Source organism: Podarcis vaucheri (genome assembly GCF_965113315.1).
Source record: "Podarcis vaucheri genome assembly, chromosome: 15".
In the NCBI taxonomy this organism is placed as follows: Eukaryota; Metazoa; Chordata; class Lepidosauria; order Squamata; family Lacertidae; genus Podarcis; species Podarcis vaucheri.
In genome coordinates, this window is record NC_138753.1 from 45,083,062 (window position 1) to 45,099,031 (window position 15,970).

General features: G+C 42.3%; 1 protein-coding gene across 2 annotated transcripts in view; it reads right to left on the reverse strand.

The window, feature by feature from the left end:
• PIWIL2 (piwi like RNA-mediated gene silencing 2) overlaps positions 1-15,970 on the reverse strand; it is a 63,393-nt gene that overhangs the window by 34,754 nt on the left and 12,669 nt on the right. For both annotated transcript variants that reach the window (XM_082200269.1, XM_082200268.1), the window contains exons 5-7: positions 15,160-15,348; positions 14,090-14,200; positions 11,914-12,031 (exon numbers count right to left, since the gene is read on the reverse strand). In XM_082200269.1, the coding sequence (XP_082056395.1) occupies positions 11,914-12,031; positions 14,090-14,200; positions 15,160-15,348 (418 nt within the window). The remainder of the gene's footprint in view (positions 1-11,913; positions 12,032-14,089; positions 14,201-15,159; positions 15,349-15,970) is intronic.

Here is a 15,970-nt window from a genome sequence, read left to right on the forward strand (position 1 = left end):
GACTTTTAGTGAATGGGATTTTAAACATTTTCTTTACCATATTTTTTGCCCCATAGGACGCAATTTTTTCCCTCCAAAAATGAAGGGAGAATGTGTTTGCGTCCTATGGGGCGAATGCAGGCTTTTGCTGAAGCCTGGAGGGTGCGCACTGACCCCTCTCGCTCTCCAGGCTTCGTGCAGCTCTCCGCAAGGCGCGGGAGCCCGGCGCTGGGCTCCCGCGGCTTGCGGAGTTGCCTGCATTCCACGCCCCGTTGTTTACCGCTCAGGCAGGCAGGGAGAAACGGGTTGGGCGCGCACGCGCAGTTCAAACGCCCCCCCCCGCCCGGCGCGAGGTTCTCCTTCCCACCTCCATGTTGTTGCTTGAGGGGAAGACGCTGCTGCCACAAGGAGGACGGGAGAAGAAGGAGGCTGAGGCGGCTGCTGTCCCGCACGCGGCGGGCCTGAGAGGAAGGCAGCGGGGGCGGGCGAAGCCTCTGGGGGCGCTAAGTGGGAGGAGGGGACAGAGGAGGAGGCGGCAGCGCCTGGGACTGGCGCTGACAGGTGAGGAGGGAAGGCGAGCGGGAAGGCTGCTGCTGCTGTGGCGCAGCGCGGAGGCCGGCCTCCTCCTCTTTTTTTGGGCAAGGGGGTTTGGGGGGGAAATGAGAGATCAGAGGCACGGTTTGGGGGGGTTACATGTAGGGTGTTTTGAATTGGGTTTTTGGGGGGAGGGGTAATACAAAGCCTTGGCTTTGGGGTGAGTGCGAGTGGGGTGGGCTTTTTAGGGATCAGCTCACGGCAGCCATTTAGGAGGCACAGGACAAATTGGGGGTTCTTGAGGGGGTGCAAAGGTGAGCCGCCGCCAAGACCCCTATCTGTAGTTTCTCTACTGCTGTCCTGAGGTTGCTGCTCAGGCAGATAGCAGCCTGTTGCCCGGAGCGCGGGGCGCGCTGAAGCAGAGCGCCCCGTGCCTTGGGCAGATATCCTTTTCTCCTCTAAAAACTGCGGTAGGTGCGTTTTTAAAAGCTCGGGCTTCCCCCGCGGCTGGGGGGGGGATAATTCCCCCCTTTATTTTCCCCCCAAAAAACTAGGTGCGTCCTATGGGACAGTGCGTCCTATAGGGCGAAAAATACATTATAGACGGGGTCCCAGAAACATTTAATCTTTTCGCAATCCCACCACATATGCATGTATGTTCCAATTCCTTTCTTGCATCTCCAACATAACTCTGACTTGTTCTTAGACATTTTGGCTAACTTTGCTGGTGTCAAGTGCCATTTATATAACATTTTCTCTTAAGTTGATACAGACCGTAAATTTAATATGAATTCTCCACAATTGTTCCCATTGATTAATGTAAATATTATATCCTACATCTTGGCCCCAGCATATCATAGATCCTTTCACTTCCTTCTCCTTTACTTCCCTATTTAAAAGGAGGTTATACATCTTTGTGATATATTTGTTCTTAGCTTGGAGAAGTTCTTTTTCGAACTTCCGGGGTGGCGCCTCCGGTGATGGCGGACTCCCTCTGAACTGGAGGGACAAGCTCCGCATGAAACGGGTCTTTTCCGCTGCGGCATAGCGGGTACCCTTCTGAAAATCACAAGCGGATGAAGCCTGTGACCGTGGGACTCGTGGGCACCTTTAGCGCCCCCCAACGGGCTCCGAAGTGAAGTGGGGAAGCGGTGCGGTGCTGTGAGTCGATTGCTCTTTCTGCGGAGCGAAGCCGCACAGCCGTCGCCGGAGAGCGCTGCCTTTTTCCTGGGACAATTTGGCATTGAAAATAACTAGCCGTGAGTACTGGAACGCTAAATACCTGGATTTTAAACAAGAATTGGCGAAATAAAAGGAACTTGGACTCTAAAATTTACCCCAATTTGGTACTGAAACGGAAAGGGCTAAACAGGAAGTCACACTTCCATTCTCTTGTAGTTACAACAAAGCAAAGACAACGTAAACTAGAGCCTTAAAAATCACTTTTAAAGGATCGTCTTTCATCATTCAAAATTGCGGAACCCCCCTTCGAAAGCAGGAGAAGAAGGGGGACTTTTACTGAGTTGTTTAAACCTGCGGAAATAAAGTTAAAGTAAAGTAATTTTCCACTGTCCTGACCCTGGAGCGGGGTGTCAGATTTGATGGTTGAAGCTCATTGACCAGAAATAAATGCTTTGACAGATAGTTAAAAGGAGGGAAACATTGCGATTCCATTGTTTCCTTTCGCTTTTTTTAAAAAAAGAATATGGACAAAATATCTTAAAGAAGAAACTCTGTTGCTATTGTTTTCAAGGAAAAGGACAATCAGAAGTCTTTCCCCCTAGAGGGGAGCTATGAAATTGTAACTAAATCCTGGGAACTTGCAATTGTTTACTGATTACAACTGTGGGAAAGAGTTTTGTGACCTTGCAGGACAATGCCTTCAGAAGCATTGTTGGGTGCTTTCTGTAATATAAGTGCCCTATTGGATCAGTTAAGTCAGAAGATGGATTTTATGACAAAAGCTGCCAGAGCCTTTGATCAGGTAGTGGAAAACTATATGGAGCCCACTCAGGAACTAAAATAGGAGTGTGCCACGACAGAACAACAGAAAGAAGAGGACCTTGCTGAATCTGAGACGCCAGGGATGGAGGGACTCTCGGCCCAGCAGGAAAGTGAGCTTTTGGATTTGACAAATGAACTTGGAAAAAACCAGACTTGGAAAGATAAAGTTTGGATTGAACTGGAAATGGGGGGTTGGACTGACCCCCCTATGCAGGGATGTTTGGACTTTCTGAGTCTGGAAATGGGCCGTCAGAGGTTTGGAGCTGTTGGGACTTACAATTTTGGAGGGAATCTGAAATATGCTTTAAAACATCACATGGAGCTTAGTCTGGACTATGAGAAAGGGGCTGATTTGTTGAAAAGGGTCAAAAACACTACAAAGCTGGAGTTTCCACGTGTGAAAGGAAAATATGAAGAAGAGCTGCGAAAGGGACATGGAAGAGATTTGAAGGCCTCGCACATAAGGGCACCAGGTTAATGTGCCAGACTAATGGGAAAAAAAGACTGACAACCCTGGGGCCGGGGGGAGGGGACGCTGGAAGAAGATTGGATTGCTTTTATTCTATTGTACTTTCTTTTGTATTACTATTACTAGAAATGTTTTATGAATGTTGGGAAAATGCTGAAATGAAATTACTTGGCTCTTGTTAAAATGTTTAAAGAATTTGGCAAAAAGGCAATGGTTATGAGAAGTTGGTAAAAAAAGATTTAAGTGTTAAGCTCTAAGGTCGTTTTTATAAGACAAAATGAGAATAGAGCAAGGTAACGTAATGATAAAATATTATGAATTATGGAAAGGATTTGCTGTGACAATTACTAATCAAGATACAAGAGATGGGAGGAGGAGGTGGTCATGGAAAGAAGGTAATGGAAATTGGAGAATTTGAAAAGGATGGTTTTATCTTTTCTTTTCCTTTTTATGTTTTTGCTTTTCTCTCTTTTTTGTAATTTTTTGTGTGTAATTTAAAAAAATTCTTTTGTTTTAATAAATATCATTTTTTAAAAAAGAAGTTCTTTTTCGAATTTAGAGGTCTCATTGGCAACTCCCCCCCTTTTTTTTGCAAAACCATGTTTTAGGCGACATAGGTGTCTTAAGCCAACTGAAATCAAAGGTTATATGATTTTCAGTGAATAAACATGTTCAATGGATTATAGTTGTTGGTTTTGCATTAAGAGAATTTGTCTAGCTGACTCACTGCATGCCAGAAAAAGTGAGCATCACTCTGCTCTAACTTAGGACAAAACCATTTGTCATATTTCATAATACAAAAACTTGTGCACTTTCAACTTCTCAGCTTTGAATTTTACGAACTTATTAAAGTAGAAATTGTTTATGAGCAGATATAAAAATTAGCAGTAATCTTTGTGAAAATGACTATTATTAATTAAAATTTGTTGGTTGCTTTCTTGAACCAATGTAACCCAAAGCAACTTGCAACATATAAACACATACTGGCATAAAAGAGAAATATTAATAAAAACCTAAGAAATGATTCTATTTTTAAAAGGTTGGATTAAAACATTCTAACCACTCAAGGCCAGTCAATTAAGAGCCTGACAAAAAGGAAGTTATTTTCCCCTAGTGCTTAAAGCATGTAATGATGGGGCCACATAAGTCTACCTGGAGAGAGCATGTCACAAGCGAGGAGCCACCACTAAAACTGGCCTATTCTTGTGTTGTTGCCCTCCAAACCTCCCAAGGAGGCCACACACAAAGAAGGGCCACACATTGCGATTGCAGGGTATGGACTGGTTCATATGGGAGAGGTAGTACTGTACTGGCCCAAATATAAGCCACGCCTGCAAAATTCGAGGAAAAAAAAAAGACATTCCCCTGCACTCCTGCTATGCCGCTTTGCCAGTGGCCTCCCCTCCCTTACCCCTTATTTCTGGCGGCTCAGGGGAGGTGTTGGAGCAGCGGGTGGGGCTGCTCTTGCCTTTTGCCGATGGCCTTCCCTTTTGCCCCCCCAGCAGCTCCTGGGCTGCTCTGCGGAGGAGCTGTGCTGTTGGGAGTGGCAGGCGGGCTGCACGGTGTTGCAGAGCAGCCACTCCCAAGCCTCCCTGAAGGCATCAGGGGAAAGGAAAGGTCACAAATATAAGCCACACTTTAACTTTTCACTGTCAGAATGGGGGGGTGGGAGTGTGGCTTATTTTGGGGCCAATAAGGTACTTTAAGTATTGAGTACAAAATATCTGACATTAAAAAATCTTGATAGGTTTAATGCTGAAGATGGCAGCTAAAAATATAAAAATCGGTCTAACAATTGTTAGACCCAAAAATCAAGAATTTGTCAAGAATGTATAACTTGCTGTTGAAATGGAACACTCAGGATGAAATGGTGAAATCAGTTATGATTAAATGGGCACAAGATGTTGGACATAACATAATGATGGCTGACTGGGAACAGTTATGGACCACAGGCATGAAATTCACAGCATGTCGGACTTCCGGGTCCGCGCCATTGGTGAATGGCAGAGTTCCTCCATTCGGAGGAACGGGCTCCATGGAAACTGGGTCTTCCCGCCGCGGCGAAGGTGGGGACCCGCTAGAAATCCCAGGCGGAGGAAGCCTGGGAACGTGGGGTTCGGCAGGGCACCAGGAGCGCCCCCCTACTCGCAGGGAATCCCCTTTAGGGACTCCGGAGCGAAGTGGGGTGAGAAGCGCGGTGCTGCGAACTGACTGCTACTTTCACAGAGTGAAGCCGCACAGCCATTGTCGGAGAGCGCTGACTTTTTCCTGTGGACAACTGGATTTAAAACAAGTACCCGTGAGTAGAAACGGAAAATTGGATCAAGAAATTTCTTAATTTGGTAACAAGGCGGGAAGGTTCAAAACAGGAAGTCTGCCTTCCGCTTTTTGTATATAGACTAAAGCAAAAACTTTGTAAGCTAAAGCCTGGAAAGCTGTCAAAAAAGTCTAAATTTTCTTCATGTAGAATTACTGAAACCCCCTTGGAAGCAGGAGAAAAGGGGGGGGGACTTTGTTCAACCTTAGGAGAGGGAGTGAAGAAGGGTAAGTTTCCACCGTCTCTAACCTGGGAACGGGGTGTCAGAGACAGAAATTGTTGGAGAGGTTCATTGACTGTCAATGGAATATTTTGATAGATAGCTAAAGAAGAGAAACAAGCTGATTCCAATGTTGCCTTTTGCATTTTAAAGAAACAAAATATCTGAAAAATATCTGAAAAACGAAAGTAATTTTCCTTTGTTGGACTTGCCTAAAAAAATGGATACAAATAGAAATTGCCTCCTCTAGAGGGAGCTTGTCAAATTGTTGCTGCAGTACATTTGAGGGCTCAACAGATGTGAGATTAAGACCGTGGGAACAGGCTTTTCTGACCTTGACTAAAGATGAGTTGGAAAGAAGAATGGGTGCTTGCCTTATGCAAGACAAGTGCCCTGCTGGAACAGATGCATGAGAAGATGGACTTGATGAATGAGAAAATGGATTTGACTGTTGCAGTTAATAACTGTGGGCAAATAGGGAATATTGATACAGAAATTATCCAGGGACCAACTCGAATCTGTACTGACTGGGCAAGTGCAGAAGATAATGGAGGAGGATGCGGTTGCACCCCAAATAATACAAAGAGTCCCGAGGCCCTACAGGAGTATGAGCCGTTGTCATTGAAGATTGAAGTTGGAGTGGGCCAGGGGGCGCCTGGAACTGAGGAGGTTCCCAACATTGGAGAGACCTTGGAATATGCTTTTAAATACTTTTTGGACTATATTGAGGATTGTGGGGAGTGGGACTGTGGGGAATGGGCGGGTTTGATGTAGGGAGATGGAGACAATTTTGGCTTGGAATCCCCCAGAGGCCTACCCCTCAATGAGAAAGGAAAGAAACTAAGAAAGAGACCAACAAAAGACAAGGAAAAGGGCAAGTATAAACAAGAAGAAGAATTGCAGAAGGGACGTGGAAGAGACTTAAGGGCCTCGGACATAAGGCTTTCAGGTTGATGGACTAGATGGAATGGACAGTAAGAACTGACACGATCCGAGACCAGGATGAAGATTGGAAGAAAATTTATAAAGAAAATTTTCTATTTGGGGAATTGGCTAAAAATTAATGAACACTAGGGAAAATGTTGGAATGAAACTATATGACTTTAGCAGAAATGGTATCAGGAGTAATGTATATTTGATAACTAAGATTCAAGCTTTAAGGTGTTTTAGGGTAAGATAAGGTTAAATTAATTAAGGTAATGTGAATAATAGAATATGGGGAAAGATGGAAAGGATTGGTTGAGTTAATTATTAGATTAAATTAGGTTAGGATAAATTTTTTAACAAAAATTGAGAAAGATGGAAAGAATTTGCTGAAATAACTAATTAAACTAGAATACAAAAAGGGAGGTGTGAGGAAGTCAATGAAACAAGCAAATGGAAGTTTTAGATATGTAATCTGGGATTTGTGTTGTTTTCTTTTTTCTTTTTATCTTTTTGCTGTATTGTTGTATTGGTTTTTGTGATTTTCCTTTTTTTCTTGTCCATTACAGTGTTGCTTTTTAATGTTTTTTTCTTCTTCTTATAATTCTGAAAATTACTAATAATTTTTTTTTTAAAAAAAGAAATCCACAGCATGTAATGCCCTAAGAGAAAATTTAATGAAAATGATTTATAGGTGGTACATGACACCAGTCAAGCTTGAAAAAAATTACCATTTGCCCGACAATAAATGTTGGAAATGTAATGAGTCTGAAGGTACATTCTTTCACTTTGGGTGGACATGCCAAAGGATTAAGACATTCTGGGAGATGATTTATAACGAAATGAAAAAGGTATTCAAATATACCTTCCTGAAGAAACCAGAGGCCTTTCTCCTGGGCATAGTCGGCCAATTGGTGTTAAAGAAGGATAGAACTTTTTTTATGTATGCAACAACAGCAGCAAGAATACTCATCACGAAGTATTGGAAGACACAAGATTTACCCACCAGGGAAGAATGGCAGATGAAGTTGATGGACTATATGGAACTGGCGGAAATGACTGGTAGAATCTGAGACCAGGGAGAAGAGTCAGTGGAAGAAGACTGGAAAAAGTTTAAAGACTTTTTACAGAAATACTGTAAAATTAATAAATGTTAGAAGAATGTTGGAATGAAGTTATATGGCTTTAGTAGAAATGTTATAACGAATTAAGTATAAATAGATTAATAGAATATTAAAGGAAAAAATAAGGTTAGAACGTGTTAAGATAATTATAGGATAGAAAACAGAGGAAGATGGAAAGGAATTGCTGAAACAATTAATAGAAGTGGAATACAAAAAGGGAGGTGTGAGGAGGTCGTTGAAATAAGTGAATGAAAGATAAGATACTGAAATTGTTTGATGTGTTTTAAACTGTTTTTGTTTGGTTTTGTTAGTTTAATGTGTTAGTGTTATGTAGTGTTTTTGTATTGTATTGTATTGTATTTGGTTTTTTTTTACAGATAGGTAGCCGTGTTGGTCTGCCATAGTCAAAATAAAAAAATTCCTTCCAGTAGCACCTTAAAGACCAACTAAGTTAGTTCTTGGTATGAGCTTTCGTGTGCATGCACACTTCTTCAGATACACAGTGGTAGGAATTTTTTTATTTTGGTTTTTTTTTTTGTAGTGTTTAAATTGTTGGAAAAGTAATAAATATTATTTTTTAAAAAAATAATAATATAAAAATCAGATGATCATTACTCAAGATGGCAACCATATCAAGTAAAAAATCTAGCCTTGCTTTATTTTGGAAAAGTGGTCTAGTCCTTAAGTTTATTTTAGTTTCACTGCATGTATTTTAGTTCAAGTAGTAAATGGAAACTTCACCATTCACCTCTAAACTGATAGATGGTTTGAAAGATGCATAAGGTACTCTAAAAAGAAAAAGTGCCAAGGCCGAACTACAGTGGTACCCCACAAGACGAATGCCTCGCAAGACGGAAAACCCGCAAGACGAAAGGGTTTTCTGTTTTGGAGGCGCTTCGCAAGACGAATTTCCCTATGGGCTTGCTTCGCAAGACGAAAGCCCATAGGGAAATCTCCGGGGACCTCTTTTAAATTGCTGGCAGTCGGGAGCAAAGACTTTCGCCCACAGGTCCTGGACCTCTTCTGAAGGCCGGCGGGGGGCAAAAGTCTTTGCTCCCCCCCCCCCGCCTTCCTTCCCGGGACAGCGGAGACTTCTCTGCTGTCCCGGGCAATCTTAAAATGCTGGCGGGCGGGAGCGAAGCCCTCCTGTCCCCGGAGCTTGCGGGGCGGGAGGTGGGAAGAAGGGCTTTTCTTCCCACCGCCAGCCTTCATAACAGCCTTCTGAAGGCTGGCAGTGGGAAGAAAAGCCCTTGTCCCCCCCCCCAGCCTTCAGAAGAGGTCGGGGGACAGACTGTCCCCGGACCTGGTCTGAAGGCGGTTTCCCTAGGAACGCATTAATTGATTTTCAATGCATTCCTATGGGAAACCGTGCTTCGCAAGACGAAAAACTCGCAAGAAGAAAAAACTTGCGGAACGAATTAATTTCGTCTTGCGAGGCACCACTGTAATTGTTAACAATGTGGTGACAGAAGAATTTAAGATAGAGAAAGGGACACGACAAGGTTGCCCAATTTCCCCATTGCTTTTTATATCGGTCCTGGAGGTCCTCTTAAATATGATTAGAAAGGACCAATTAGTTAAGGGTATACAAGTCGGAGCCAAACAGTACAAATTGAAAGCATTTGCAGATGGCTTAGTATTGACATTACAGGAGCCAGAATCTAGTACTAAAAGAGTATTGGAACTGATTCAAGAATTTGGTCAGGTCGCAGGATTTAAGCTGAATAAGTCAAAAACTAAGGTTTTAGAGAAAAATCTAACAGTGATTGAGAGAGAGAGGTTTCAGAAGGAGACAGGTTTAACATTGGTTAAGAAAGTGAAATACCTGGGGGTTAATATGACAGCTAAGAATGTGAATTTATTTAAAGATAACTATGAAAAATGCTGGACGGAAGTGAAAAAAGATTTAGAAATATGGTGAAATTTGAAGCTTTCATTGCTAGGCCGTATCGCTGTGATAAAAATGAATGTATTGCCAAGAATGTTGTTTTTGTTTCAAACATTGCAAATTTGGGACAAAATGGACTGCTTCAAGAAGTGGCAGAGAGATATCTCTAGATTTGTCTGGCAGGGCAAGAAGCCCCGTATAAAATTTAAGATATTAACAGATGCTAAAGAAAGAGGTGGATTTGCCCTGCCAGACCTTAAACTTTACTATGAATCAGCCACATTCTGCTGGCTGAGAGAATGGCTGCTTCTTGAAAACACAGACATTTTGGATCTAGAAGGTTTCAACAATGTATTTGGGTGGCATGCATATTTGTGGTATGATAAGGTTAAAGCACATAAAGCATTTAAAAACCACATTGTCAGGAAAGCATTGTTTAATGTCTGGACAAGATATAAGGATCTACTTGAAAATAAAACCCCAAGGTGGTTGTCACCGATGGAAGCGAAGGCTCAGAAAAAGCTCAATATGGAGGCCAAATGGCCGAAATATTGGGAAATTCTGGAACAAGAGGGAGACAAATTGAAATTGCAGAGCTTTGAAAAACTAAAAAACAAAGTGCGAGATTGGCTTCATTATTATCAAAGAATGGAGGCATACAATTTGGATAAGAAAATTGGTTTCCAGGTGGAAAAATCAAAATTGGAAACAGAACTGTTAGATCCCAAAACTAAGACTCTGTCAAAGATGTATAACTTGCTGTTGAAATGGAATACTCAGGATAAAACGGTGAAATCTGCTATGATTAAATGGGCACAAGATCATAGAATCATAGAATCCTAGGGTTGGAAGAGACCACAAGGGCCATCGAGTCCAACCCCCTGCCAAGCAGGAAACACCATCAGAGCACTCCTGACATATGGTTGTCAAGCCTCTGCTTAAAGACCTCCAAAGTAGGAGACTCCACCACACTCCTTGGCAGCAAATTCCACTGTCGAACAGCTCTTACTGTCAGGAAGTTCTTCCTAATGTTTAGGTGGAATCTTCTTTCTTGTAGTTTGGATCCATTGCTCCGTGTCCGCTTCTCCGGAGCAGCAGAAAACAACCTTTCTCCCTCCTCTATGTGACATCCTTTTATATATTTGAACATGGCTATCATATCACCCCTTAACCTCCTCTTCTCCAGGCTAAACATGCCCAGATGTTGGACATAACATTATGATGGCTGACTGGGAACCGTTATGGACCACAGGTATGAAGTTCATGGCATGTAATGCCTTAAGAGAGAATATTATGAAAATGATATACAGGTGGTACAAGCTGTACAGGTGGTATAAGCTTGCAAAAATCTATCATTTGCCTGATAATAAATGTTGGAAATGTAAAGAAACTGAAGGTACATTCTTTCACCTTTGGTGGACGTGCCCAAGGATTAAGGCTTTCTGGGAGATGATCTATAATGAAATGAAAAAGTTATTTAAATATACCTTTTGGAAGAAACCAGAGGCCTTTCTCCTGGGCATGGTTGGCCAATCGGTGCCAAAGAAGGATAGAACTTTCTTTATGTATGCTACAGCAGCAGCAAGAATACTTATTGCAAAGTATTGGAAGACACAAGATCTACCCACCCTGGAAGAATGGACTATATGGAACTGGCGGAAATGACTGGCAGAATCCGAGACCAGGGAGAAGAGTTGGTGGAAGAAGATTGGAAGAAATTTAAAGACTATTTACAGAAATACTGCAAAATTAATGAATGTTAGAATGATGTCGGAATGAAGTTAAGTGGTTTTAGCAGCAATGTTACAAAGGAGTATGTAAAAATGGATTGTTAACAGGTGAGAATCTAAAGTTATAATATATTAAGATAAAGGATTAAGATAAAAGCAAAGAGGGAAAGGATTTGCTGAATTAACTAACTGAACCGGAATACAAAAAAGGGAGGTGTGAGGAGGTCAGGGAAACAAGTAAATGAAAGACAAGACATGGAAAGATTGATTTGTATTTAACTGTTTTTATTTTTCTGTATTTTGTACTTTCTTTTTCTCTTTTTTTCTTATTTTTGTAACCTTTTCTGAAACTTTAATAAATATCATTAAAAAAGAAAAGAAAAGAAAAAGTGCCAGACAGTCCCCTGTTCCGGAGACGATTTATACAAAATCCTTTCTGTATGTTTTACCTGTGAGCTACATCCCTAGCATACACTCAAGTACTCCAAGTACTCCACCCAACATCTTTTCATTATAACTCTCATGGAAAAACACTGCACCTTAAGCTTAACACTAGTCACACGTTTTCTCATTTCTGCATCATATGGCAGCTTCTATATCCTAAAGGAAGAGGATTTTTATTGACTATTGTCCCACACAGAAAAACCCACAAGCGGGAAAATGGAAATGTAGGTGGTGGTACATCAGAACATAAAACATCTTTGGCTCCTGTATCAGACCTTACCTCAGGCAACTTTATAGGCAAGTAGAGAATAGAGCCATCAAATGCTGTAACCTCTCCAGTCACTGATTTATGCTCCTTCAACATCCCAAAACGGATACTCTTACATTCTACACTGGGGCTGGAAGACAAGCATGTAGAAGAGAAACGAGGAGTCACAGTATATGGAGCTCACAAAATTTCCTCCCTAGGGAGAGGCATTTGTATTTCCATTCCTCCTGGCATTCAAAAACCAGAACTCACAGAATGCTCAATCAAGTCTGAAGAACATCTGAACACATGAAAGTCAGTAGAAAAGAGTCCAGTAAAGTTTAATAAATCATGTACTGGGCGGAAAACTACCCAATGTCACTGAGATGACAGACACAATTCTATTCCACAAGCAGAGCAACAATCTTTACTGTTATGCTGTCTAGTGAATTCTTCAGATCAGTAATTTATTTATACACTTCTGTTCCAAGATAGTGTTTGATTTGATTTCAAAAATATTCTGTTACAGAAGGAATAGTTCAGTTTAAATGCCGTATATTCTCCAGTCAGTATATTCATGGGGGGGGGGGGAGGTAAACATAAGGCAAATAAGGGTGGGGAAGATGCTGATTAATGAGTCAGTGGAAAAACCCTCACCATAGTATAACTTAAGCTGGTTTCTACTTTCCAGTCTGCAATTCTAAACATGCTAACATGGGAGTAAGCATCACTAAGCAGAGCCTCACTTCCAAGTACCGTATTTCCGTATTTTTCGCTCCATAGGACGCACTTTTTCCCTCTTAAAAACTAAGGAGGGGGGGAGTCTGTGCGTCCTATGGAGCGAATGCAGGGGGGAGGCAGGCAGGAAAAGCCACCAAGCTTCGCACGGCTCTTGCGGGCTTTTCTACGAGGAGGGAGAAGGGACTGACGCGGCCAGTCAGTCCCTTCTGCCTCCTCGTAGAAAAGCCCGCATGAGCCGCGCGCTCCTTAAAGGGTGCACGGCTCCTGTGGGCTTTTGCGAGAGGTGGGGGAATTGCCATAGCCGCGTGCAGCCTCTCCAGCCGGGAGAGGCTGCGCAAGGCTAAAGAAGCCAAGACAGCCAGCGGGATCCATCCCGCTGCCTGTCTTGGCTTCCTCTTTAGCCTTCCACAGCCTCTACAGAGTGGGATGGATCGCGCTCGCTGCCTTGGCTTCTTTAGCCACGCTTCTTTAGCCGCGCTGGAGAGGTTGCGCGGCTATAGCAGAAGCCAAGACAGCCAGCGGGATGGATCCCGCTCGCTGTCTTGGCTTCTTTGCTCTTTGGGGCTGGGGGCAAAACCCAACCCGAGCCTGTCCACTGCTCTTTGGTGCTGGGGGGGGGATAATATTTTTTCTCTCTAAAAACTAGGTGCGTCTTGTATCCGGTGCATCCTATAGAGCGAAAAATACGGTAAACATGCATAGTATTGCTCTGTATATTTCATGTCTCCAATAGTATATTTTTATATACTAAGTTACACATTATGTCGTTAAGCAGCAGAATATTTACAGGTTTGGTAAGTATCACATTTATTTCCATTTATCCCAAAACTTCTGTTCCTCATCCCACATCCTCCAGAAGCCCATGGGAAACACAAACACAGTCCTATAGCTTTGAAATTTCCTGAATTTTTACACCTCTAGTTTCATCTTTCACATGGTGTGAAGGGGGGCTAATCGGCTCCTCACCCACAACTTTGGATGAATAGCAACAGCATTTGCAACAAAAACCTGCTGCCATATAAAAAATAAGTGAATGGGATGCTGGTTAACAGTTACAGTTTACAGAACAGTCACACACTCATAAATTTAAGACAGAGGGGCACCACAAATTCTACTACAAGCTTACATGGCTCGTAACTCTCCCTTCACGGACAAATCACTTTCATCTTTTAAAGCTTTCATGTGTTGGTGGGGGTAGGAACACAAGTAGAAAGATTTGAAAATTCAAATCCAGTTTAGAATTGTAACATGAAGAATCCTGAGAGCCAATCAATAAATGTCACATGGCCTACTTTTTGAGAACAGCGGCATTATAGGCATATAAAAAGTGGGGGGCAGGGGGAGAGGGGGAGGGGGGAGGGGAGAGAGAGGGAGAGACTGACTTATGGCTACTTCCAAGTACCTTGTCTGTAGACAAATAAAACCAACAATCCTTCAACAGCTCAGATGAATGGTGAAAAATTACTACCTGAATGTCACATGATATTGATACACAGCTTCATTTTGACAATGGATTTTTATCAGGTTTAAAGCCAAGGGAACAGGTACTCCTTTTGAGCCTTGCTTCATTAGCGGTTCTCTAGAAGGAAGAAAGCATACTTGAAATAATTTACATGGTTAATTTAAGAGATATGAGCAGTTCGCTTGTTCTGAAACTGACTAGTGATAAAGCAAAATCCCTGGTTTGGAGGACAACGTATGCTTACTTTAAGGGGAAAGCGGCTGACATCCTCATCACAGCAGAAGGGGAAGTGAATGAGTCCAAGGCTCATGGCAACTGCTTCCCGCTCACACTTATCATGCTACATACCAGGGTTTCGTGTAATGTATAAACACAGCCCATATGATAAAATAAGTGTCCACTTAGCAAACATTCCTAAGAGCTAAGAAGTAAATTGCACAAGTTCAGTTCAACTTTCTCTCAAGGAACTGTACAGAGGACAGTACACTCCTAACTTATGCAGGGGTTATGTTCCAAGGATCACGCCTAAAGCCAAAATCACGTATGGTCAAAACACACTGGGTTCAATGGTGGGTGGGACTGCCAAAGTCTTTTTTCTCCGACAATCGCCCACTTTCTGCCCCTTTATTTTTATTTTTCCCACATAAATTGTGGGCTTACTGTAGTAACAACTGAAATGCTAAAAGCCAGAATGATAGGTAATATTGTTAAAATTTTAAAGTCAGATTTTCATTATTTATTTGACTGATTTAATTAACCACTAAGACAAATGAATATGCAGCACTACATTTCTGGAACACCCAGCAGAATCTAAACTGAAGATAGAACATGCTTCTGTACAATAAAAGAGGTTCTGCAGCCAACACAGGAAACAAACTTTGATATCTTCTGCATAAAACTCAGTTGTTCTGAAGAGACACACATCTGTAGACAAACGTTTAGACACTACATTTCCAGCAAGAACTTTGAATGCCCCCAGTAGCAGATTAATGATTAAAGAGGGAGGGGAGGTAGACAAGGAAGATTCTATTGATATGATCAGCCATCATAGATTTTTAGTATCAGCTTTCACTTACTTTTTCTCCACAAGCTTGTTAGAAACTTCGGACGAAATCTCTGATCTAGGAGGTTCTACTGGTGCTTTCTGCAGAACTCCTGCACTTATAGCAGATGAGTCTCCACAGGCCCTACCAAGTCCCAAACCTGCTCTTCCAAGACCAACAAAAGGAATTTCACTTTCCACAAGACCAGGTACCCTGAATAAACTTAAGAGAATAAAAAGAAATACATAGCACAATGATTTCCTTATCAACTTTCAAACAGCGTGTGAGATGGCTTTAAATAAAGCTCAGAACCCAACATATTTTACAATGGAAATTCCCCAGACTCAACACCAGTGAAGTGCAGTACATTGCTTAGATGCAGAAGACTTGTGTTCCAATTCCCATCACCCAGAGTTCAGTTTGGGCAAGTCGCACTCAGTCTAGCTACCACTCAGAGCTGTTCTATGGACAAATGAGGTAGGAATTGTACAACACATTCTGTACAGAAGTAGAATAGAAATAGTGAGTCTCCAATAATCGGGAATTGTTATACTCTGTCCATTAGTCCCTCAAAGCAGCATCCTCCAAGGCTACAGGAAAAAAAATATGATTTTCTGGCATGCATGAAGTACGTACAGTGGTACCTTGGTTCTCAAACTTAATCCATTCCGGGAGCCTGTTCGACTCCTGAAACGGTTTGAAAACCAAGGCTGCAGGAAAACCAATTGGCTGCAGGAGCTTATTGCACTCAACTGGAAACCATGGAAGCCACATCGGACGTTTGGCTTCCGAAAAACGTTCGCAAACCAGAACACTCCCGGGTTTGCGGTGTTCGGGAGATGAT